At 40.1% G+C, this 23,660-nt stretch overlaps 1 protein-coding gene across 1 annotated transcript in view; it reads left to right on the top strand.

The window, feature by feature from the left end:
* TPH2 (tryptophan hydroxylase 2) overlaps positions 1-22,494 on the top strand; it is a gene marked incomplete at its 5' end in the record, with an annotated part of 50,765 nt that extends 28,271 nt beyond the window's left edge. The window contains 3 exons of the mRNA XM_009871635.1: positions 13,992-14,087; positions 21,456-21,589; positions 21,677-22,494. Coding sequence (XP_009869937.1) covers positions 13,992-14,087; positions 21,456-21,589; positions 21,677-21,851 — 405 coding nt within the window. The remainder of the gene's footprint in view (positions 1-13,991; positions 14,088-21,455; positions 21,590-21,676) is intronic.
* Positions 22,495-23,660: the final 1,166 nt, after the last annotated feature.

Below are 23,660 nucleotides of genomic sequence, written 5' to 3'. Positions count from 1 at the left end.
GTTTCTGGGCTAAGTAGGTCAAGACAGGGCATGCTACATCTGGAAATGAAACATTTTATGCTTTGTACTGTGTCACTTGAAGTTGAGAACATGAAGGAGGGTGTTAGGAGGGTGCCCAATTGGTCAGGTCAGTGACCTGCTTCTTGAGAAGATCTCAGGTTGCCCTGACAGACAAAATTTAGCACTCACAAGTAACTAGAAATAATGTTGTTTTATAACAGGCTTGTATGTTTGTATGGGTCAAACCCTCTAATGAGGAGGCTAGATGCAAGAGAGAACTACCTTGACTTAATTGGGAGCAGGGAAGGAACTGGAAATTTTGCTGTAGAGGTAATGTAGCTCCTTTTAGACAGGATGCAGTTTGTGAAGATCAAGCCCTAAGCAGTTAGAGATGCTAAAGAAGCCTCTAATAAAATAACAAATTACAACCAGACACTGGATTTGTTTTTATATCTTGTAGCATTATGTCTCCAAAAGTGGTTAGATCATAATCTGTGAGGTTACTGAACTGCAAATGCAAATTTACATGCACACAAGTAATGTGTTTTGACATATAGGTTAACAAGAGAAGGGTGCAAATTTCACACAGTGCTGGCTCACTAATTACACTTGTTTATTTTCAGAAGCAGTTTCATTTTCATTAAGAAATTGCAAATTCTGCAATAGTAATCTTCGCCGGTAGTTCAATATCTCACACTCTGAATGTGCGCTCTGCTATAACAGCAAGGAAAGTGAGCCCCAAAAAAAGAGCTCAGGAAGAGTTTGTGGAATTTAGGAGTGCATGCACGTGGCAACCATCTACCATTTCGATGTTGGATCCAGTTGAGTTAGGTTGAGGAACAGGTGGAAGGAGTCCATGAATTTTGATAGGATTTTTTGTATGTTTGTTTTCTCTTTTACCTAGAGTAAGATAAGTATTAGAAAAAAAGCATTAAGTGTCTTTTATAGAACATATGTAACTAGGACAAAAGAAAGGACCCAGCATAAGCTTCCAGTGAGAAATAACAACATAATCATTTTGGATAACAACCATGAATAAAGCACATAAGAGACAGGAATAAAGGTTTAAATAAAGAAGATGGAGAAAAAAAAAAGAGTAGAGGAAAGGTTTAGGAAATACTGCTACTGCTGTTCCTGACTGCCCCTGTACTTTCACTGATACGTTGAAAGAAAGAGATAATTGTAAGCTCTGTGTAGATACAATTTATACTGACACTGCTAAACTTGTTTTTCTTTGGTTCTAGCATATATATGTGAAAATTGCCTGTAAAATGCATTCATGTACAGAATTGCAGAGGTCTCGTGTTGCTAAAATTTTGTGTACTATATCCCATACTTTGTTAAGAAATATTCTCAGAGGAATATATGTTTTGAAGCAAACTAACAAAGTAAGCTTGATAATGCTCCTTGCTTTTTCTACTGTGCTTGTTTGCATACCTAAATCTGTAAGATTCTGCAACATGCAGTGGTAACTGAGTCATTCGTACAAGACATGGAGATCCTCTGGCAGCAGCACATAGGCATGTCCTGTTTAATATCTTCATTAATGATCTTGTTCAGGAGGTTGTATCCTCAGTAAGTTTGCAAATGACACCAAGTTGGACTAGAGTGATGATCTGCTTGAAAGTAGGAGGGCTCTGCAGAGGGATCTGGACAGGCTGGATTGATGAGCTGAGACCAATTGTGTGAGGTTCAACAAGGCCAAGTGCCAGGTCCTGCACCTGGGCCACAACAACCCCCAGCAGTGCTACAGGCTTGGGGAGGAGTGGCTGGAGAGCTGCCAGCAGAGAGGGACCTGGGGGTACTGATGGACAGCCGGCTGAACAGGAGCCAGCAGGGTGCCCAGGTGGCCAAGAAGGCCAACGGCATCCAGGCTTGTATCAGGAATGGTGTGACCAGCAGGACCAGCTGTACTCAGCACTGGTGAGGCCACACCTCAGGTACTTTATTCAGTTTGGGGCACCACAGTATAAGAAATTCATAGAATCGCAGAATGTTAGGGGTTGGAGGAGACCTCTAGAGATCATGTAGTCCAACCTCCCTGCCAAAGCAGGATCACCTAGGGCAAGCCACGCAGGAGGTGCTGGAGCGGGTCCAGAGAAGGGCGATGAAGCTGGCGAAACTTGAGAGTAAGTCATATGAGAAGATGCTGAGGGACTTGGTGTTGTTTAACATGGAGAAAAGGAGGCTGAGGGGAGACCTTATTGCTCTCTATAACTACCTGAAAGGAGGCTGTAGTGAGGCGAGAGTTGGTCTCTTCTCACAGGTTACAACCAATAGGACAAGAGGAAGTGACCTCAAGTTACTCCAGGGGAGGTTTAGGTCAGACATCAGGAAAAACTTCTACATTGAAGGGATTATCCAAGACCGGAACAGGCTGCCCAGGGAAAGGAGTGAATTTCTGTCCTTGGATGTATTTAAAAGCCATCTAGGTATGGTGCTCAGGGACTTGGCTTAGAAGTGTGCTTGGTAGAGTTAGATAACGATTGGATTTCGAAGGTCTTTTCCAGCCATAATGATTCTATGCCAAGAAGTGAAGGAGTTCAACATATGGCAACTCATTTCAGCCATGGTCTCACTTGGGACCAAGGGAATGTCTGTGCTGTGAGTGCATAGGTGGAGGAGCTGGCTTTATCCATGCTTTCTGTGGAGCCAGAGCAGCTGAGGAGTGCTGTGCAAAAAAAATTTTGGTGGCTGCAGGTGGTTTTCTCAGGAGCGTATCCCTGAATGCAGCTGCCTGGTTATCTGTCTGGGACCTGCAGTGGTGCTGGGGTGGGCTAGCTCCAGGTTCCCCTGGTGCAGGGGCCTGTACACCCTGCCATCCTGCACTCCCGTCCCTCCTTTTGGGGCCCGATGGGTGCGCAAGGAGGAGAAAGCCAGGAGATTGTGCTTCCAGGCAGAAACTAAACCCCGTATGCTACGCACTGATCTGAATTGTTTTAAATACTGGCTCAAGGACTGAGCGTACTGCATGTATTCAGGCTAATTCTCTCACCTAGCATGTTCCTGGGTATTTTTTTTTTTGGTATGCACAGATAAAAGTATGGAAGTAAGACAAAATGTGGCTGGTATCCATAAAGAGATACTATGCCTAGGGCTTAATTACTTAATGCTGCAGCTTTGGAAGTGCTTCTTGTGCCTGTCGTCATCTTTCTATCAAATAGCATCAAAATGCTGGATGGAATATGGTGCCATAAATTTTTAATTGAGATTTTTTTGGATGATCTACCATAATGATTTTGTAAGTATAGCTTAATTATATATTTATAGGTCCAACTCTGATGCTACATAAGGCCAAGAGGAGGTTTGACATTGCTTTCAATGAGTTTAGGTCTGTGGGCCAAATACTACCTTCATTTCCATGTATACAGTCTCCTAAAAATCAATAGGGTTGTACAGATGCAAATGAGAGTAGGATTTGTTGCTGAAAAATTAATCATTTACTTGCCAAAACCTGATATTTAGGAATATGGGTTTCTGCAGGGAAAGAATCAGCTCAGGACACATGATTTTGCAGTTCTGTCTCTTTCTGTGCCCAAAACAAGCACACAACAAATTCTGGTAGGCCCTTCTGATGTTACTGTGTTAAAATTTTTTTATATTTGCTGACGATTTTAGGAAAGTTAAAGCAAATACTCTAAACCTGAGAACATTGTTGAAGCCGAAGAAAAGTTTGCAGAGAAGGGCCTTGTGTCTGTTAATTTTGGTTATTTTGGTTTGACACCAGCTGTGGCCGAAGTTGTTGCAGTCAAGGGAACATCAGGGTGATGGTGCCTTTCCAGGCACACTTTGAACAACCTCCCCACTCCCTCAAGCTGTTCGTTGTGTTCAAGCTTTTTTTGGGATTTTCCTTTTGCTTCAGACAGAGCTTTAGTTTTGACAAGATAACCTTGTTTCAGTTAACGTCTGTTAGCTTTGTGTTTTCTGTGTGTTATAGAGAACTTTCTGTAGATGATTGTTGTGGCATTGATAAAGATGGTGTCTACTCATAGTGCTAGGTAATCCAATTTGAACTCGGAGCTTTTTCAAGACATGCTGGAAAGAATGGGTACTTCCAGATTATGATTTTTTCCCCATAAAATATACTACTCTTTTTCTAAAGATTTTTCTCTCATCTCTTGAATCAGTAGGCTCTAGGTGTTACAATTATATAGTTTGACTATATAAAACTGGCTAAAAATGCAGTTTAAAGAGACATTTTACGTTTCTAGAATGTAAACAGTGTTATAGGATTAATTTTTCAACTTTGAAGAAACATGCTAGTTTATGAACAGATCCAGACTATACATCTGCAATGAATTTAGGACCTATACAAGTGCAGAAATCTTGCATTTCTATGGCAACCTGATCACTAGTGACCATTGTAGAGTGATCTTCACATTTGGTAAGTCACTCCTAGACCGCAGCCACTGTACAGCAAAGAGCTGTGATCTCTGCTCACAGGTACTTAGTATAACTTGTTTTCCATCTCACTGAATAGATATTCATGCGATCTGCTTTGTGCTTACAGACTTCTGGCAGGTAACTCAGTGGTGACTCAGTTGACTACTCTGTGGTTATGATCAGGGAGCTACAAGGAGATGCTCAGCTATACTTGAAAAAGATTTTGTTTGGGGCTGTGAAAAACATCTTCAATTTGGATATATTTTTAGTAGTGAAATTAATAGACATTTAAAATTCCTTGAGCTACTTTTCTTCTTTGATCTGTCTGTCAGCTTGACATGAATAGAACTTATACTTTTGTGCTGATGCCTACTTTCTTTTTGTGGTTTCTTTTTTTTTCTATTTGCAAGGCAGGTTAAGTAAATGCATTAAGAGCCACAAAAGCTTTTGGGAGTCCCTTTGTGTTTACGTGATTAAAAGAACATTGAGTTTAAATGCAGTGTTGCTGTTGGAAACTGTGATGTTTGAAAACATGTCTTTGCTATTAAATCAGTTTTCAGTAAATAGATGCAAGAAGTTAACTTTCTTTTCTAAATGTTTGGAAAATTAGTGTGGATGCTGTTATTTTTGGAATGGAGTCCTACTCTTTTTGCTCCTCAAAAACAAATGGGTATGACTGTGAAGAAATAGTGTATTTTTTCCCTTGAAGTAAGAATTTTAAAACTTTGCCGGCCAGTTATCCCTGACTGTTCGATGTGTTTCAGCCCCTACGATTTCAGTTCTGAGATCCTTCCAGCTCCAGGAGGCTGCTCCGCTTTCTGAAGTTACAATTTCCCCTCATTAGCAGATGCATTAGGACTTCTGCTGCTGGTCATGTACGCAAGAACCTCCTATCCCTCCTCAGCTGGAATGTCATGGGAGGCTCAGTGGCTCTTCTGCATCACTCCCTGCAGTGCAATTGCCGAACGCAGTAATTAGCCTGGCAATTAGCTGGGGGACAGCCTACTCCATGGAACAGCTTTATGAGAAGCACTACATGTGCCTGGTGCCTTCCCCAGCTGAATGCCTGTCAGGGGAGTGTTGGGGGTCTTGTCTCTGGGCTGGCCAAGGGTAGTTATTAAAAAGTCCTTGCAGCTCACATTAATTAATTCTGACAGTGGACTTGTATAGGGCAGTGATGCAGTAAACTCCCTGCTTATAAAATGAAGATTGTCTGCACTGTGCGTTCTTGCTGCACCTTTGCTTCTTAACGTGGTTTAACCTTAGCAGTCTATCAAAAGCTTCTCCGAGGATGAGCGGAAGAGACTCCGGTGCTGATTTTCCCCTTCTGTGGTTTCCTTAGAGCACTGCAGCATGCTCAAAAGGACGGACTCCCCAGCCTGAAGAGGTTTTCTTGGAATTTCAGGGAGTGTGGCAACTTTATGCCTGCTCTTTGGGGTCTCCTTCTTAGTGTGCTTGCTGAGGAGTGAAGGTTGGTCCTTTTAGAGAAGGGGAAGCTATGTTGGACCAGTGCTGAGGTCTACAGGTGGCTGTGAGAAACAGGTCCTGAGGGCTGGGCTAGGCTTTTGTAGAGATGGAAGGAAGAAAAGTGTCTCAAGTGTCTGTTCTCTGGGTATTCTTCTAAGCAATGGAGTTTGCAGTTGGGTCACTAGTCCTAGTGTTGGTGATTCCCCATAAAATAGAAATGCCGTCAGGTGAAGGACAGCTAGATCATCTCTTGTATGTGTATTGGTTCCAAATTCTGCTCTCATCTGGGTTGTGCCAGGCTGTCAGTGTTCAATTCCTTGGCCCTTTGCTAGAGGTGTCATATACTCCAGGCTGTAGCATAAGCCACAACGCTGAGGGAGCACTTCTGGGGTACCAGCCCTTCCCCATGTGGCATACTAAATCAGGACTGTTCTTGCTTTGGTAGCTTTATTAATGCTAAGGCTTCATTTGAAAGAACACCCAGACAAAGATCTGGAAAACAGGAATGGCAGAGCCCTAAAGAAAGTTCCTGCTTGTAGTCTGTGAATTGTGAAGGATCATGGATCAAGTGTGTCACATGAGGCAGCATAGACTGAAGAGTGTGGCTGGACAACAGTGACATATGTTTACTCAGGTGGTTTTTTTTTTCCTTTTTAGTTTGACTTTCAAAGGACCTCACCTCTTGGGAGTCCCAGCTAACACGTCAAAAGACCTGACTGTGCCTCTTACGTTAACTGTGTGAAATCTCTAGGTGACTGAAATTTGAAGCAACAGCTTGAAAAAGAAATGGGCAAATATTAACTTCAGCTACCATAGGGAGCGCTGAACATGAATTCACGTTAGACGTTGTAAAATAAAGTGGAAAGGGAATGGCTCATTATTGCACATCATTTGTTCTTAATAATGCCATATGAAATTAATAAACCTTAAAACTCTAGGTTTTAGAAGTTGTTGAAGATAAAGAGTCAAATGATAGGGAAGGGGAAATAGGAAGGGCAAAGCATTAGGGCTTCAATGCCTTATGCTTAACAAATGATCTAAGCAGCAGTTCATAGATTCAACGGTCTCATCTCCTTAGCTGCATATTAAGCTTCAGCACTATTAGTTAATTATGTTGAAAAAGCTAATTCTTTCCCTGTCAGTGTCAAGCAAGTTGAGGCATGCTTCTGTGGAATTGATTTTTTGTATCATCTCTGTGACCACTAGCTTTGGAGGAGGGGAATTGCTGCCTTGCCAGGAAACACCGGTCTTTAACACAGAAACACTTTGTGCTTAAGTGTTGGGGTTCTTGATTCTGCAGATCCAAAGGTCTTCAAGGTTTTCAGCTGAGATGAAATGATAGAGGTGGACAGACACCAGCTTTGTGCACAGCAAGCCTAAATTCAGGTTATTTAGGAGTAATTCAAACACGGAATGGAATATCCAGTGGCTTCAACTCTGTAGGAACTTCTTGTGGAGCGGCAGCAACAGAAAGGTTCCAGAAGTGGGTTGTCCTCCATTCTCTGCCTGCTCTTCAGAGTAGCAAGAGGGTCTCCTTCATGTGAGAATGAACAACAGAAAGACATGTTCTCTCAAGACACACAAAGGTGTTAGTAGGGATGTCCTTCAGATCTTATTCCAGAGGATGTATTGTACCTGCAAGGTAGGCAACTCGCATACACCTTATCTTGTCTTGGCTGGGCTCCCCAATGTTGGAGGTACAGAGTTACCTCCTTACTGATGCCGCAGTTGTATTATGTTTCTTGAGGTGCATTTCCTGCTTCCTTACAAATTCATGATGATAATTTTATTTTGGTTACCATTACAAGTTTTTATCTGGAAGCTCCTGAAAAAACACACATTTGATTTCAAAGTATTCAGAAGGGATTAAGCCCTCCCTGTGCTCACTATAGTGCGTGCTTCCTCTGAGCGTGTCAAACCTCTGCATTAGAGGAATTTGAATGTGGTGATAGTGTGCTAAGGCTCTCAACAGAAATGTGAAGGCTGGTGTTTGTCAGTCCCTGGGTGCTCTAATGAGCAGCACCACATCTACTCAAACTTTTGTTTATAAAGAGATTGTTCCAAGCATTCACCCTTAGTGAAAGGTCTGAATGCAAAGCAGTCAAATGAGGGAAAAGGAAGAATACTGTTAAATACATACACTTTAAAATCCCCAAAAGAGAACCTCATTTCAGTGAGCCTAAATGCATTTTTCAGAGTGACAGACTAAACAAAACACTTCAAGAAGGTAACTGAAAAATTAAACTTTGTTTTTCTTATTTAGAATTGCTGTTGGCTGTGAATAGGGTCACTGCCTTTGTTGGAGGTAGGCGAATCATCTATAATGAAAGACTTAGCCATTGAATTTTACTTCTTTTCTGCTCTTGATCTATTCACAAGCTCATCATGAGATTTATTTGTTGTTCAAAAATCACCCTGCGTTTTCTACTCAGTAACGTTCCCGCATGAATAGCTGTCAAATAGCCCGTATTACTTAATGCCTGGACTCCAACACTGGGCTGTACTGGCTAGTTGCCTGGGTTACCTGTGTTACATCTCTCTCTTCCTTGTAGTCGAGCATTCCTGATACTACTCAACAGACTGTGAATTTTGAATAATTCAGTCAAATGTGAAATGCCAGCTCTTTCTTTGGTGACTATTCATGTCTTTGAGATTGAAAAATAAGCAACTATTCACAAATTTATTTGCACCGGCTCTGAATGAGGAAAGCAGGCACAAACGAGAGTCACCAGAGTCTTCTCTGAAATTTACTTGCAATTTGAGCAACTTTTACCGGTGGGGAAAGAAAACACCTTTACCTGATTAATTCCTAGGATTAATTTCTAACAATGGGATTTTTTAAAGTCTTTCAGTTGGATATAGCTATCTTTTTATGAGACAATTACAATGATATGAGAAATTTAATCTCTAGATGAATAATTTTAGAGCTAAACTATCAAAGATCTCCTAAAGAAAAAGGAATTAATCTTTGCATATTGTGAACATATCACACGCATCTGAATTAAGAGTGGTCCATTCAAATATCCTTTGAAATCTTAAACCCAGCAGAAAGAATGTAAAGGTGTTTTTTAAGGCTATTTATTTGGCAATGGTCTTTCAAGTGTTTATACACATTAGTAGTTGTATTGTCTTCCTGGCAATTAATTTTTATATTATATATATAAAGTGATTGTGTTACTACATGTCACCTTCGGGCTGTAGCCCCATCCCATTAGCAGTTCCTGTAGTGGCAAATGCTCCTGTCCATGTGCTGGCACTGCAGACGTGCAGTTACTGAATCTGTCCTTCTTCTCCCTTGTGACAGGGAGTGCAAGGGAATCAGCTCTTGGCGTGGTTGATGTTCTCAGACTCCATCCTGACAACATCTTTACAAGATACTTTTTAGGAAACAGATAAAATCTCAAGTTGTACATCATGCTGAAAATTGCCAAGTGAACACAAAGATTGCTCTCTAAGCTACAGCATAAGGAAACAAAGCAAAGAGGAATGGCTTTAAAGGCCTTTTTATGGACAAGTCAGATTCTCAAGTACTGACTCTGTGACATTAGCACCCAATACCCTGCAATGACTCTTAGCACAGGTCCCAGGAGTGAGATCTCCAAATGCAAAATGATGTGATGTGAGGAGTGTTTTTCAAGCCCTAGAGACCAGCCAGATGCTGAGCTTAGCAGACTTTTTTTTCCTGCCTTTGAAAATCGCTAAACACCCTTGAGTATTATTTTTTCTTTTAATTAGCTGTCATAGCTATCCCTGATTTCTTCTTTCACTTTTTCTTTTCTTTTTGGACATCCGGTTTATCATGCAGGACAGTACCTATCATTAAGAATAAACATTGTGTTTACCCTGGAGGCCAGGCTTGGAGATTGCCAGGGCTTGATTTGTTCTGTACCTTTCCTGTCAATAGTAGGACAACTCATCTGACTTATGTCTCACATTTACTGGGCCAGACCAGCTACCCCAGTAGCTTGTCTCTGACATTGGCAAATTGCACACATCTGGAGGACAGTGTAGATCTAAAGCCATACAGTTGTGATATTTTCCTGGTATACTGCTTTAATTGCCAATGACTTTTGATTCAGGGACTCTGAAGGAAGAGATCTGCTCTGTTAGTATTTAATAGCCCTTAACAGGATTTTCTTCCACGGATCTATTTAATAATTTTTGAACCAATTTAGAGAGTGTTTCATGAACATGACTGGAAAGTATCTTTCATATGCTTTTCTTAAATAAGAGAAATAAATTAAAATCATATTGTACATTGTCTTGTGTTCCTGGCACAGTCATGATCCTTACATTGATGTCTCTTGGCTTGAAAATTGTGTTTAATCCTTTGTTTGGCACTTTGATTCTTCATCTTATTTTGCTGATTTGGCTAACAGTAGCATTTTAGTGGAAGGCTCTTCAAAAACTACAGACTTTATATAACATGGAAAGACACCTTTTCTACTTTGAGAGACTACATGCCTTTCCTACTTGGAGGTTGTAGCAAAGCCACACTATCTCCCAAAGATGGGCTGGAACTGGAAGTCAAGGAAGGTGATGGGATATTGCTGTAGCTCACAGAAGGCCCAGGCGACCCTGTTTGTGCTTGTATTCACCAGGCTACATGTAACAACAGTGTAATAATCAGCTATTTGCCTTCAGGTGAGGCTTTAAAAATCTATTCATCTCAACAGCCAATTCTTCATTCAGTCAGTCATTCCGTTCAGTCATTCCCATGCCAGTGCGGTTATCCTGTATATGATACAGAGTACCACAGTCAGTGTCGTTTACCGTACGAAATGAGCACGTTGTGGATATTTATGCATCTGCTTTATAAGAAGTGTCTCTCTATAGTTAATATTCAACCTCTTTCTCAGCATGCCTCCATATTTGTAGAGTGGAGAGCACAGCTTGTGGAGTGTTATAATGCACCGAGCTGCCTCCGTGCGTCTGTCCCCGAGTGGGAGACTGGGGAAACTCATGTGTTGCCGGATAATGATCTGAAGATGGCAGCATTGGGTGAGCTATCTCATTTTCTTAGCTAGGCAGAGCTCTTTTAAGTACAGAAATCGTTAGCTGTTGCGTATGGCTAATTTATCAAAAAATCAGCTTTTCATTTGAAAGGCTTCTCTTACTGCTGTAGCTTAATACTGCAAGTTAGTAGTAGGCAGATGTATTTTATCATCTGGTCGTTTTGTATGCATTTTATTTGAGTTAGTTATACCAAGAGTGGAAGTCTTATCAATACTGAAGAAAGGCTCTCATCAGCTACTATTGGCTCATAAATATGACTCCCTTTTAAAACAGTAACGATTATAATAACTTTTGTACTTAAGTAAAAAAAAGTGCCTTCTTCTTGGGCTGTCTATCCAATAAGGAGGTGAAATTGAGACCTCCTTCTGTCTTGGGGACACAGTGGCCCTGGGCAGCAGGGATTGCGCTCTCCTGTGCTCGCTCTCTGCCTTCTGCCCCATCCTTCTGCAGGAGGACACATTCTTAGGGGAGTGGAGAGCATTTCTCTTCCCTCCCTCCACTGGTCTTGTTGCCAAGTAGACATTCTCCTGAGATCTGCATGACATCGGTTTGGTCCTCCATAGCCTGAGGAAGGTCTCACTAAGGGTGTCCTACACGTGGGGTCAAAGACATGGCTGCTTTTACGGTTCTATAACTGACAAACACCAGACCTCCCCTTTTTAGCTGCTGTTGTTTTTCAGAATGAAAATGAACATGACTGCTGTGTTTTGTCAGGAGCCCAGCTCTGCTGTCTATCTGTCAGGGTGTTCATGTTCAGAGCATAAGAACTACTACCAGATGGGTTCTTTTAAAAGGCTTGAGGAGAAAGGGGCAGATTCAAAGATTTTAGTGGGATTTAAGTGTAAAGCTGAGTAGGTCATTGGAGGCAGTGGCAGCATGTACAGAACCACGACTACAGCCTCCTGAAGGCTTTTCTGGCAAAATATTTAGGCAGGGAAGCTAAATTTGTACTCTTCTTGGTGGTAGGTCTCTCAGCTTCTCGCATCACTCTTACAGCAATGCCTTTGTCATTTTCTATACTTGCCTGTTTGTTCCTGAGATGTCTTTTCTGGAAACCAGTTGTCCTGGCCTTTCTCTAAGTGGTGACATCAGCTCATTGCATCTAATGAAAAATTTGATGTCAGCTTGGCTTATTTAAGTCAACAGCAAAGCCAGAGTTGGAACTTGGATTTTTTCTGTTTGGCAATGTTGTGCCTTAGCCTCCTTGTGTGGATGGGTATCTGTGCCTTCACACTGCTGTGATGGGATTTGACTCAAGACATTTGAAGTCACTGCAACCTTTTCTTCTTCCCAGCTGACTTAGCAGGTTTGGATCAGACACAGGGCTCATGTTTTTATTCTTTTTTATTACGCCTTTCTACATAGCTCCGTGCTGCATGAATCACTAGCTCTACAGGAACCTTCATGTGAGGCAGAGCAATGAATCATTTCTCAATTTCTAAACATTTGTTGAACTCAGAAGAGCTGTTAATTTCTGCTCTTCTGCATTTAGTGTGATAGTCAGCCTGGTAGAGTGGGAGTTTAAGGAGGAAATGGACAAAAAAAATTGTCTTAGCATCCGTTATCAAGGTATTCGGAAAAACCTTAAGATTTAGTACCAAATATTGGGTTGCTTGTGATCCAAAATTTGTATTTGCTGGAACGACATGTGAATCTGTGAGGTTCAGTGGAGTTATGTTTCTTTGTACATAAGCAGAAATCATCAGATAATGTAATGAGCACACACATATAGGTATGCCGTATTTTTGCATAAGTTAGAAATTAACTTCTTAAAACCTTCATATGTAGAAGTATTTCACTAGCTTTATCTCATCTGTTTGTTCAAACATAAAAAAGCAATCTTGACACGTCATAGAATCATAGAATCATAGAACAGTCCAGGTTGGAAAAGACCCTTGGGATCATTGAGTCCAACCATTAACCCTACACTACAAGTTCACGCCTAAACCATATCACCCAACACCACATCTAAGCGACACTTGAACACATCCAGGGATGACGACTCAACCACCTCCCTAGGCAGTCTGTTCCAGTGTCTGACCACTCTTTCTGTGAAGAATTTCTTCCTAATGTCCAGCCTAAACTTGCCCTGTTGCAACTTGAAACCATTCCCCCTGATTCTGTCCCTAATTACCTGTGAGAAGAGACCAGCACCAACCTCTCTACAATGTCCTTTCAAGTAACTGTAGAGCATGATGAGATCCCCCCTCAGCCTCCTCTTCGTCAAACTGAACAGTCCCAGCTCCCTCGTAACAAAACCAAACTAAAACTCCGTACCATATGAGCAGAACTGACTGTCTTTTGCATTCAGTGGTCAGCGGGCTGTCTGTCTGTACTTTTTACAGTCTTCCTATTATTTAACTTAGTGAGATGGATACAGCAAAGTTAGATATAGTATTGCTATGCTGATTCAGCACATCTCTTTCACAGCTTCTGATCAGTTGTACAGCTCAGATATGTTACCTGACTGTATATAGTCCTAAAGAACAATTGTAGTGGATTAGTGAAGTGAACTCACTCAACTGATTGTAATTTTCTTACTTGAATTTAAGAAGCCAAGTGGCATATTGGTTCTTCATTTGCAGCAGAGTAAAATCTAGTGAAGACTAAGACCTTGGCTCAAAAAGGCTCTTAAGTACACATGTATAAGTAAGTTCATTCCAACTCAAGATTTCACCAGACTTCAAAGTGGCATCACCTTGAGTTCACAGCTGAGTGCTCTGAACTAGATCTCAGAAATCTTCAGAGGTTCCTAAACAGGTAGACCAGCTATACCTTGTAGGATTTTATTTTAAGGCACCTCATTCATTTCAGAAGGTTTCAAAAGTCTCTGCAGATTGCTATCAGTACCTTTGATACCTAAATGAACTTGCTTGTCTGTTCCTAACTGGCCATACCTGTGAACTGCTTGGGTGTCCAGAAAAAAGCAGAATTTCACATTTTTGTGCAAAGCATCCTCACTGCAGAGCATGACATTTAAAGTACTTAGCAGTAATAACGTACTTTGTCTGAATTTAAAGACATGAAATTCTGAAGAAGTGAGTCAATCAAGTGAATGTGGTACCGATTGTCATTGCTGAAGTGCCTGTTTACAGCTACACTATATGTATCTGTGTGTTTTACAGTGCTATTTTTTTACGATTGAATTTGGCCTTTGCAAGCAAGAAGGACAGCTACGTGCTTATGGGGCAGGACTTCTGTCTTCTATTGGTGAATTAAAGGTAAGCACCTTTAAAGCCGAATCAGCTTTCTTTTAATCCTAACTATATAATAGTTGGGTGGAAATATTTTCACTTTCAACTAACAGTTAAAGTTCTCAAAGATAAAAAGCTTACTTAAAAAATGTGATATTGACCTAAAAGCTTTGTTTGAAATTTCAGCTGGCACTTGAAGCATAAAATAGGTTTGTAAGGACTGAAGTACTAAAGCAACTATGAACTACAAAACTTTCTGTTTGAATTTGCATTCTTGCGAAAGGAGGCTTTTAGGTTCTATTTTGTAAGAGTGCCTTGGGCTCAGACAGTTTTGTTTAGAAGAAAAGCATATATATTTTTAATACACACCAAAAATTGTTTTGAATTCAGATATGATTCTACTGTAAGTAATCCAATGTATTTCAGTGGGTTTGCTATTGATATTAAAAGAACAACATTTATTAAGGTCCTGATTCTTATTTAAAATTAAGGAATGCATGTAAACTCCTGTTAGACCTGAAGTATGTGCCTCTATGACAGTACAGAGAGCCCTTTTCTTGTAAAGGTGAAGGTGTTGCATGGTGTGGGTAGTTGTGCTAGATAATTTATTGCCCCTTTTTTATGCCTAGAAAACATAGGGAACAAGCAAAAGCTGTTTTGTCACAAGTGCAGTATTTTGTGATGTAATACATCTCTCTATTGGCAAGGTGGAAGGGAAGGAGAATGAGAGGGAGGAGTACTGTGATCTGGGACCCAAATGCACTCTTGGTGGCTTTTCAAGTAAATGTTTGATTTTAGAAGGGATATGGAGAATAGAATTTGCAAACTGTTTTGCAATATATCTGCTGTTTATTTGTGTTTAAACATCTTCCCACCCTCCTGGGATGGCTTTCAGCAAACTACCTGGCAGTTTAATAGAAGTATCTCAGTCTGGTTTTGCTATTTGTTTCACCTGTAACTGAGAGTGTTCATGACGAAACTCATTAGTCAAATTGCTATTCTTGCATCAGTAGAAAAAAAGTTAAAGAAAATTACATTTTTTCCAATATTTTTCTTCTGTTGCATTACAGTTGCTCTAAGTTCAGTGCATACTTCAGCCACAGAACAATTTGATATCAGCCTGGAGGTATTTTTATACCCACAGTGCAAAGGTGGTTAAATGCAAAGAGATGAACATGTCTCACTTGTTTTCTTCTGGCCCAACAACATTCAGTGCTGAGCCTCAAACTCTGTGTGGAATTCTGCAGGGAATCAAGCCTTTCATTTAAACTAACAGTTGCAGTCATTAAGTGATGACCCTGAAATACCTATCACATCATTTACAAAATCTATGGGCATAAAAGCAAGGAAATGAATAGCCAATAACATAATAAATCTTCTACCATCAATGTCACAAACAAACACATTACTCTTGTCAAGTGTGCTTATTTTGTTATCACACATTTGCGATCCCAAATCTATGTTCTTCACTCAGCAATAGTCTCAGAGTATAAATGCAAAGAATAATCCTTTTGAAAAGCAACAGTAAAAATGAAAGAATGTGCACATAAATGGATTAAATTGGTCTGCTTCAAAGGTATGGCCATATATATATATCTCATAATAATTTTGCCATAAATCAATAATATTATGCACTTTATATTACACTAAATATATATTTCATAGATGTGAAGCCAGAAGGGACTATTACATTGTCTGGTTTGACCTCTCACATATCATAAACTATTACATTTCACGAGATCTTGCATATACCAAGCAAAGGGACTTAAGTTAGACATTTCAGTTATTGAGAAACTAAGCACTTGTGTGCTGCAGGCACAGAACAGCACCATCCCACAAACAGCCATAGTCTCCATGAGGGAGCTGATGAGGTGAAAAATGTCCAGAAAGTCTTTGTGGGACTGTGCTCCAGGATAGAAAAGAAGGTATAAATTAAGGTTAAAAAATGCAGAAAAACTTGCAAGTTTTCTGCAGTTCTGGCCATGGGAGAAGCTATTTCTAGACCAAAAACCTGGCGATGAGTGCACTTCTTCTCAAGAAGATACATCAGGCAGGTGCTTAGGAAGGAGAATGTCTGGGCACCCATGGCAATGCTACACAGCCTGTCATCAACCCATTGCCAGTGTCTGATGTTTCCTTGGAAAGCAACCTCCCTTATCTCCACCCTTATCTCCTAGCAGCTATGGGGAGGGAAAATTTCTTCCTTGACCTAAAGCTGTCTGAAAGATAATGCTAATATAATAGACTGTAGTTGAGATCCTGATGATATCAATATCCTGACTGTAATTGAAATCCTGATGAATGGCCAGTAATTGGTCTGAAAATAAGGACAACAATACTGGCTATTGCTGTGGTGAGTAGGGATGAATAAAAGTCTTGGATTGCATGGCCAGGAAGTCTGCCCCTCATGTGTGCAGCACCTATGCTTTTAGGAGTCAGAGTGAAGAAGTCCTTTCAGAAATAACTACTGCCATTAAGACAATGGTGATTGTTCAAATACTTATTTATCCTTGTCAAGTTCAAATACTTATTTATCGCTGTCACTGGGAAGGTTTCAATGTTGAATTTTGCTACCTTGACTTGACACGCGCTTGATATTCATGTGCTCTTGTCAGCAAGAAGCAAAGTCTTTCTCCATTGCCCTCCCCATCAGGTCTCTTTTAAATGCAACGGTATTCACAGGAAACAAAACGGTGGCCAATTTTATGTGAAATTTCTAGAAATCTCTAGAAATAAATGAGATACACTGTTTGCAGTGTGGAAGTGGCCAGCAGTATTTGGGCCTTTCAGATAAGTGAATGGCATGTTCAGTCATCCCTGTTTCTATATTACACTGCTCCACTCTGAAAATCTAGTTAACAGCTTTAGCAAAAAAGAACTATAAAAGCTAGAGAAATGTGGGTGCCAGCCTATCAGTGCAGGATTTTCCTTCAAGTCTTTGCCCCTCCCTGCCCCCCTCAGTATTTAGACTTCAAATTTCAGGTACTGAAAAATGCAACTCCTGGTGTGCATGCTACGGAAGCACAACAAAATAAGGAGAAAGAGAAGATTAAAAATGAAGCCTGAGGGGAAACAAATAATACAGTAAGTAGTTATAAAATGTTCTGCCTAATATAGTCAGGTTAACTCTAGCTAACACTATGACACAGTATATATTTGGGGCTTAGAGAAAAGGCAAAATAATGTACATTTCAATTATTAAAGTTATTTCTAAAAGGGAGTCCAAATGTCTTCAAAAACTTTAATCCATTTACTTTGTATGATGCTCTCTTGAACTCTTTCATAAAAGGAGTCTCCTATCAATTTCATTTGGCTGTAGATCAAGCCATATATCCCTGTTATATGCTTCTATATTTAACAGAGAGGTAGCCTTCAAGTCTTTTTGTATGGATTTTTAAAGTCAAACACAATGTCCAGTTATGTTTTATTTTAGTGATAATTAATATTAAGAATAGTCAGCGTTAGTCTTTATAACTAAAAAGACTCAAATACAAGTTTTGTCTCTGTTTTCTGAAAAGGATAAAGAAGATGGAGAAGACAACTCCTGGATCCCGAATGTGCATTTTAGTGCTCTTTTTAAATAGTCTTTCCTTATTTGTCTAAACAATATATGAAATTATACTGATGAAGTAAAACATTTCCGGTAAAATCAGGACACTGTCAGATTTGCAACCTGTGTTGTAGATAAGCAGAAAAACATTCTAGAGCAAGTTTTCCAAGACTCTGTATTTCTCCCTGGAATAACAAGGTGATAAAATCAGTACTGGCATACAGACAACTTCTCACCTGTGTTCTTATTCTGCCCTTCTGTACTCCTCAGGTGGTGCGGTATTTATAACTCATCTCAGATTTCCCCCTTGCTAGCTGAAGATTCTGCTTTTTGGGTTTTGGTGTTTGGTTTTTTTTAAATGAAACTGATATCTACAAATTTTATTGTTACACTCCATTTTTTTATACTCAGAGGAGAAATTACAAGACTAAACTCTTTTTTCATGTGTCAGCAATAGTGGTCACTTAGAAAATGATTCACGGTTGCTTGGTGTAAATGCCTGGTGCCATCTGAGATACTGCAGTATATCTGATCACCTCTCCAACTGTCACTGCAAGAAGCTTAAGTATTCTTTAGGTCCTGTGCTATATCTTCCATCCCTTTATAGATGCATCAGACTTTCTAAGACCTAGAGACCCATGCTTAGGTGCTTCAATCACTCTCTTCACCTTTGATCTTGCACAGCCTGAAGGCATTTTTTTAGTGTTACTCTGACTTCCAATATGGGTAATTGTCTAAATCTTAGAGATGCCCAGTTGTCTGATACTGCTGCTTTTCCTGGGAATCAGTGATGATTCATTTGGAAGTTTCACTCTTAACTCTTGTTGCTTGACCTGAAGGAGAATCAACAATAGCTGTATTAGCACAAGCAGTACAATTTGAATGAATGGGACATTCAAGACAGTTACCACAAATCCACGAGATGCTAAGATGCTCAGTTTGACCAAAAGTATTTTCCATATGATTGTTAGCTTTGACACCTCCCTGGAGGTATGTAACTGAACTTGTTTCTGTGGAGAAATCCATATTGAGTAGTTACTCATTTTCGCTGACGAACTGAATGTTCAGCCAAAACATAAGTGAATAGCATTCATTAAAAAAACCCAAAAAAACAGGCATGAGCTTGAAAGCTTTTGGACTCACCAGATGAAATTTTTCTTGAGGTTCTGTATTTCCTAATGCTGAGTGTGCCAAAGACCAACATTTTAGAGCGCCGTAATGTTTGTGAAAAAAGAATCTAGTTTGGCTTTGAGTCAGTGTCCTGTCCATCGTAGTTCACATCAGATGGTTTATGATCTGTCTGAAGGTTTGTCTGCAGGCTCAGTTCCATTGCTGAACTCTGGCATCGCTGGTGTCAGCATGTCAGCTCAGTAGTAAATGTTACAGTTGCCAGGCTGCAGAATTTAAAAGCACCATCCAGATTTACAAAGATGTTTCCCGTTGCTTTGGTAGCCATGACAATGCCTACTTGATCCAAGAGCCAAAACCATATCCTAAAAGGGAGGTAGGTATCTTGGGTGGGAATTCATCAGAATTTAGGCACTTCGTTCCCAAACTTCTGTCCTAAGAATAACTGATCAGTTGTTGCCTTTACTTCCCAAAACCCTGCCTGACTCAAACCCATGACATCACCTCACTTTGAAGGCACATTTGAATTTTTTGCCCTCTCTTTCCAGGTTGTGCGTTTTCTGGTGTCAGCACATCCCAATCTCTGCAGAGTTGCTTTGTGAAGCACGAGCTCTGTGTGAACTACACTGGGATCCAGAAAGTAGGAGTCGTTTCATACAGATGATCTGAGGGGCAAAAACCAGAAAGGCTTTCTTAGAGGATATCCACTGTGATAAAGAATTAACTTTTACTTCTCTTTAAACTCTCCCCTTCAGCAGTCGTTCAAGATTTAGGACCCACAGGCTGAATCCCTTCTCACCTCTTGATGACTTCAATCCTAAGGGGTAGGCCTGGCGCAACAATGACCATTAGTGAGTGAAGAGAGGACAACACTGTCACCTTTTCTGCGGGAGCTGAAGTTGTCACAGTACAGGAAAGAGTCCAGGAGCCAGAAGTGCTCGCCTTCTGTTTCAGTTCCTATGAAAATATGGCCCGTATCACTCTCTTGATTCCCTGCTTAGGGCTTCATGCAATCCAGATTTTTAAAACTTTGCACTTTAGATATTTGAGGCATCACATCTCACCTGGAAGCACAAGGGCACCTTAAGGGGAGATGTTTTATCTATAGTTAACCTCCTAGGGAGCCTATTATAATTCCCTGTCAAGAAAAAAAAAATTATTTCAATAGGAGGAAGTAAATGCCTAAATTTACAGGCACTCAGCTGCATCATAGCTTTGCAAGGAGAAAGTGACAACAGGGATACAGACAGGGGCCTAATAAGGTGAGCTGGTTCCTGCAGAGCATTTAGACAAAGATGCTGATTAAGAGAAAGAATTTTTAATTTTTGTTTTCAAACCTGTTTCACTGGTGGTTGGCTAGAAACAGAAAATCTTGTGAGAAGGAAAAGATGCATGTACTAAAGTTAATTCCCTGGTATTTTAAGACTCCATCCATTAATTTTTCATGTATTTATTTTTGGAGAGAGAGGAGGTGAGAAGAAGAGGTTCTTGTTCCAGTTTTATGTCCTGTCATTTGGAGACTGCAGGTTGAGAGATACTGTAATATTTTCAGAGCCTTTCACAGGGATTTAAGAATGAACATAAGCAAGAGCTTGGATGAAAGGTGTGGTGAATACCTTAAGGTTAATACCTTACTTTGCTACAAAGAATGTCCATGTAGAAAGAAAGTAAAAAACTAAGAGGCACCTTTGGTCCTCAGGGATCTGCTCCCTCCCTGTCATTTCTCTTTGCTTTTCATGCATGTTTTCACTATGGATAGGTATTAGGGGACTAAAGAAGGTTGAAAGTTGACCTAAATATGCTCTCCTTCCTTACCTTGTACTTCTGTGCAGAGAATTGAGAATGAAAATACGTGTGCTCTAAAAGTCAAGGAAGGTCCAAAAGCCAACACAAGTGTTAAAGTGGAAAGGGGAGCGAGAAAAAGTTTGTGTTGGAAAATGTCTCAGTACCGGATTCTCAGTTTTTAAACCTTTGTGTCCTTTCTAGTAGCTTGTGCCAGTCAGGTAAAGAGAAAGGCTCATCAGAAATTTTGGTAGCAGCTTTTGATACCTCCTCTGCCCATTATCTGCTCTGTACTTATCTGTGCCTGTTTACGTAGTAAAATAACTACAAAAACCCCACCTTTCCTAGGAGTACTATGTGGAGCGTTGTTACTCGGGTGTATGTGGCAGAAGGGTAATACATTTCATCAGCATGCGATGGATGGAAGTTATTTAATGGGTTTTCAGACAAATAGTTTTGCTCTTAAACTTATTGCCAGGAAAATGGTATATGATTTTGGCCTGAAGACATAAAGTTGGTCAGACTCAATTCACCCACCAAGCTGATGAACAATTCTGCCAGTTAAGTGACATTTTGGGGGCATACATATTTATAGTTGTATAGATAATTTTTCAGGAATAGTTATTTGATGACTTTCCTGTTTCCAGCTGAAGATTTAGATCTGTATGCCTACATGGCAAGTGCATTTCTAATCTCATTGTTATTATTTTAATAATTATTTCTGGGGAAAAATTACTCTCATAAAAAGAGCTTTTTAAAGTAAAAAATGATTTGTTCTGTTCAAACTGAAAAACCACTGTATATAAAACAAAGGAGGCTACCAACTAATGGGAAACATACAGCACAACACTGTAAAAGCTGATTATATGAACAATTGTATAGATACACAGTGGTGACAAAATACGACTTAACATCTCCTGTGGTGTATTTTGCAGCATGCTCTCTCTGACAAGGCCAATGTGAAAATATTCGATCCAAAGACAACCTGTTTGCAAGAATGCCTTATTACAAGTTTCCAGGAAGCTTACTTTGTTTCAGAAAGTTTTGAAGAAGCCAAAGAAAAGATGAGGTATATTATTTCCCTTGACTCAAAAATCTAATTTTCTGTTCTTTAGCAGTTGAAAAATAGAGCTGTTAATTTTCTTTTTTCTTTCAGGGACTTTGCCAAATCAATCAATCGTCCCTTCTCTGTGTATTTCAATCCATATACACAAAGCATTGAGATTCTGAAGGATACCAGGAGTATAGAAAACGTTGTCCAGGACCTCCGCAGCGATCTTAACACTGTATGCGATGCTTTAAGCAAAATGAACAGATATTTAGGGATTTGATATGTGTGGCACTGTGGTTTGATGTCAGCTGCTTTTTCTGTAGCCAGTCTAGTAGCATCACATGCTACGGCTAACTTCTCAAACCCATCAGTTTTCCCTTTACAGCTTGGCCTGTGGCTTGCATCGTTGTGTAGCTCTGTCTAAGTGTAATGTGCAGACAAACCAAGGCAATGCAAATTCGTAAACGCAACGTGGAATGTGGCAGAATATAATCATCAGTTCCTCAACATGATGTCATGTACAAGTACACCGTTAAAAACCTGCCTGGCAATGGTTTTGTTTCCATAAGATGATTCACTTCAATGTATGAGAAATGGTGTTGCTGATTTCATTAAATCTGAGTTTATCTCTTTATAATCCCTTTCCTCCCATAAGAATCCAGAAAAAAAATTATTTGCAGGATTTTCTTTTTCTTCATAAGAGAATCTGTATTTCTTTCTCTAGTGGTAAAGACAATGTTTTGCACATATATCTGTAACAGAACTGAGTGTCTCTTGTGACTGAACAATACAATTTATATACCAATGCTGAGATCAGGAAGTCTGTGATGTATCAATGCTAAAAGGTCTGTGGAGATTACAGATTACAAAAACTCACTTCTGACAAATGTTCAACATGGCTGAGTAATTGCAACACAATAAAACAACCCACGTCTGACAATTCATATAGAGAGGAAGTTCTAGTTTGTGCATGTGTTACCTGTGGCAGTCCTGAGCGTAATTCCCCTGCAAGGGGTATCTGGGAGTAAGGGAGGAAGTGCTTGAGTTAATTCTGGGTTGTTAGATGTGAATATAAAGCCCTTCTACATCATTGTGTGCCTTCCACATTCTTTCGAACATCCTCCTCATGCATTTCATGCATAATTTGCCTTTCCTCATTAGGCCACATTCAACCTTGACATGGCCATGCATGGCTGGCTCTGTGCTCTATCAGTATCAGCACATAGAAAAAGGCGAATATGGAAGTTGTTATCTAATTATAGCCAAGACGATTATCCGTTAGTAGATTACTTGCGGGTTGATTAAATCATAGAGACACCTAAGCTGCCTGGCTTGTACCAGATGAATGCAGGTAATGCCTGAGTTAATAAACTCTAAGTTGGCAAGGTCTGACAAAGGTACGAGGTCTGTCTGGGGAGCACAGTGCAGAAATATTTGCACTGGCTCTTATCTGGAGGCAATAGTTATGCATATCTTTGCTTTACGTGGCCTGTTGATTCTCCTATTAGCTGAAGTATTGGAGATTTGACTATATTGTGTAGACTCTTCTTAATGGAAACCACGTGGCTTATGCAGATCATGTTAGTATGGGTGAAAGCGTCATAGATAGTCTACATGTATGGAAAATAGGTGACTACTGAACCCGCTCTCCCAGCTGAAAGAGTCATGCAAATACTGCTAAGTGTTTCTAGCAATTTCAGCCAAAAAAGAGCACCACTTGATAGTACCAGCATATCCTTAAGTAAGAGGCAATCTGTAAGGATAATTTTCACAGGGGAATCTGCCTTCTCGTCAAAGATAACTATGAGATAACAGAAAACGCTCTTTTCTCTGGGTGGTCCCTGCTGCATTCTAATGCTGCTGTTAATAGGGTGTGGAAGAACCTAGTTTTAGACTTAACTGCGTCTGCCGTTGGTACAAATGAAGAGCTGTTGAGTTACCCCATGGGGACTGGCATGTCAGAGGGGTTTTTTAACTTCCTGATATTAGTGCTGACTCTGTTAGATAGCATTTATCAAAGAGGAATTGCTGGCAACTTTGTCATAGAAGTTTCCCCCTCTTTCTTCCCATGGAATCTGATGAATGTCTC

Source organism: Apaloderma vittatum, unplaced genomic scaffold (genome assembly GCF_000703405.1).
Source record: "Apaloderma vittatum isolate BGI_N311 unplaced genomic scaffold, ASM70340v1 scaffold2896, whole genome shotgun sequence".
Lineage (NCBI taxonomy): Eukaryota > Metazoa > Chordata > Aves > Trogoniformes > Trogonidae > Apaloderma > Apaloderma vittatum.
The sequence above is the reverse complement of the archived record's forward strand: the minus strand, read 5'-3'. Positions and strand labels throughout refer to the sequence as shown.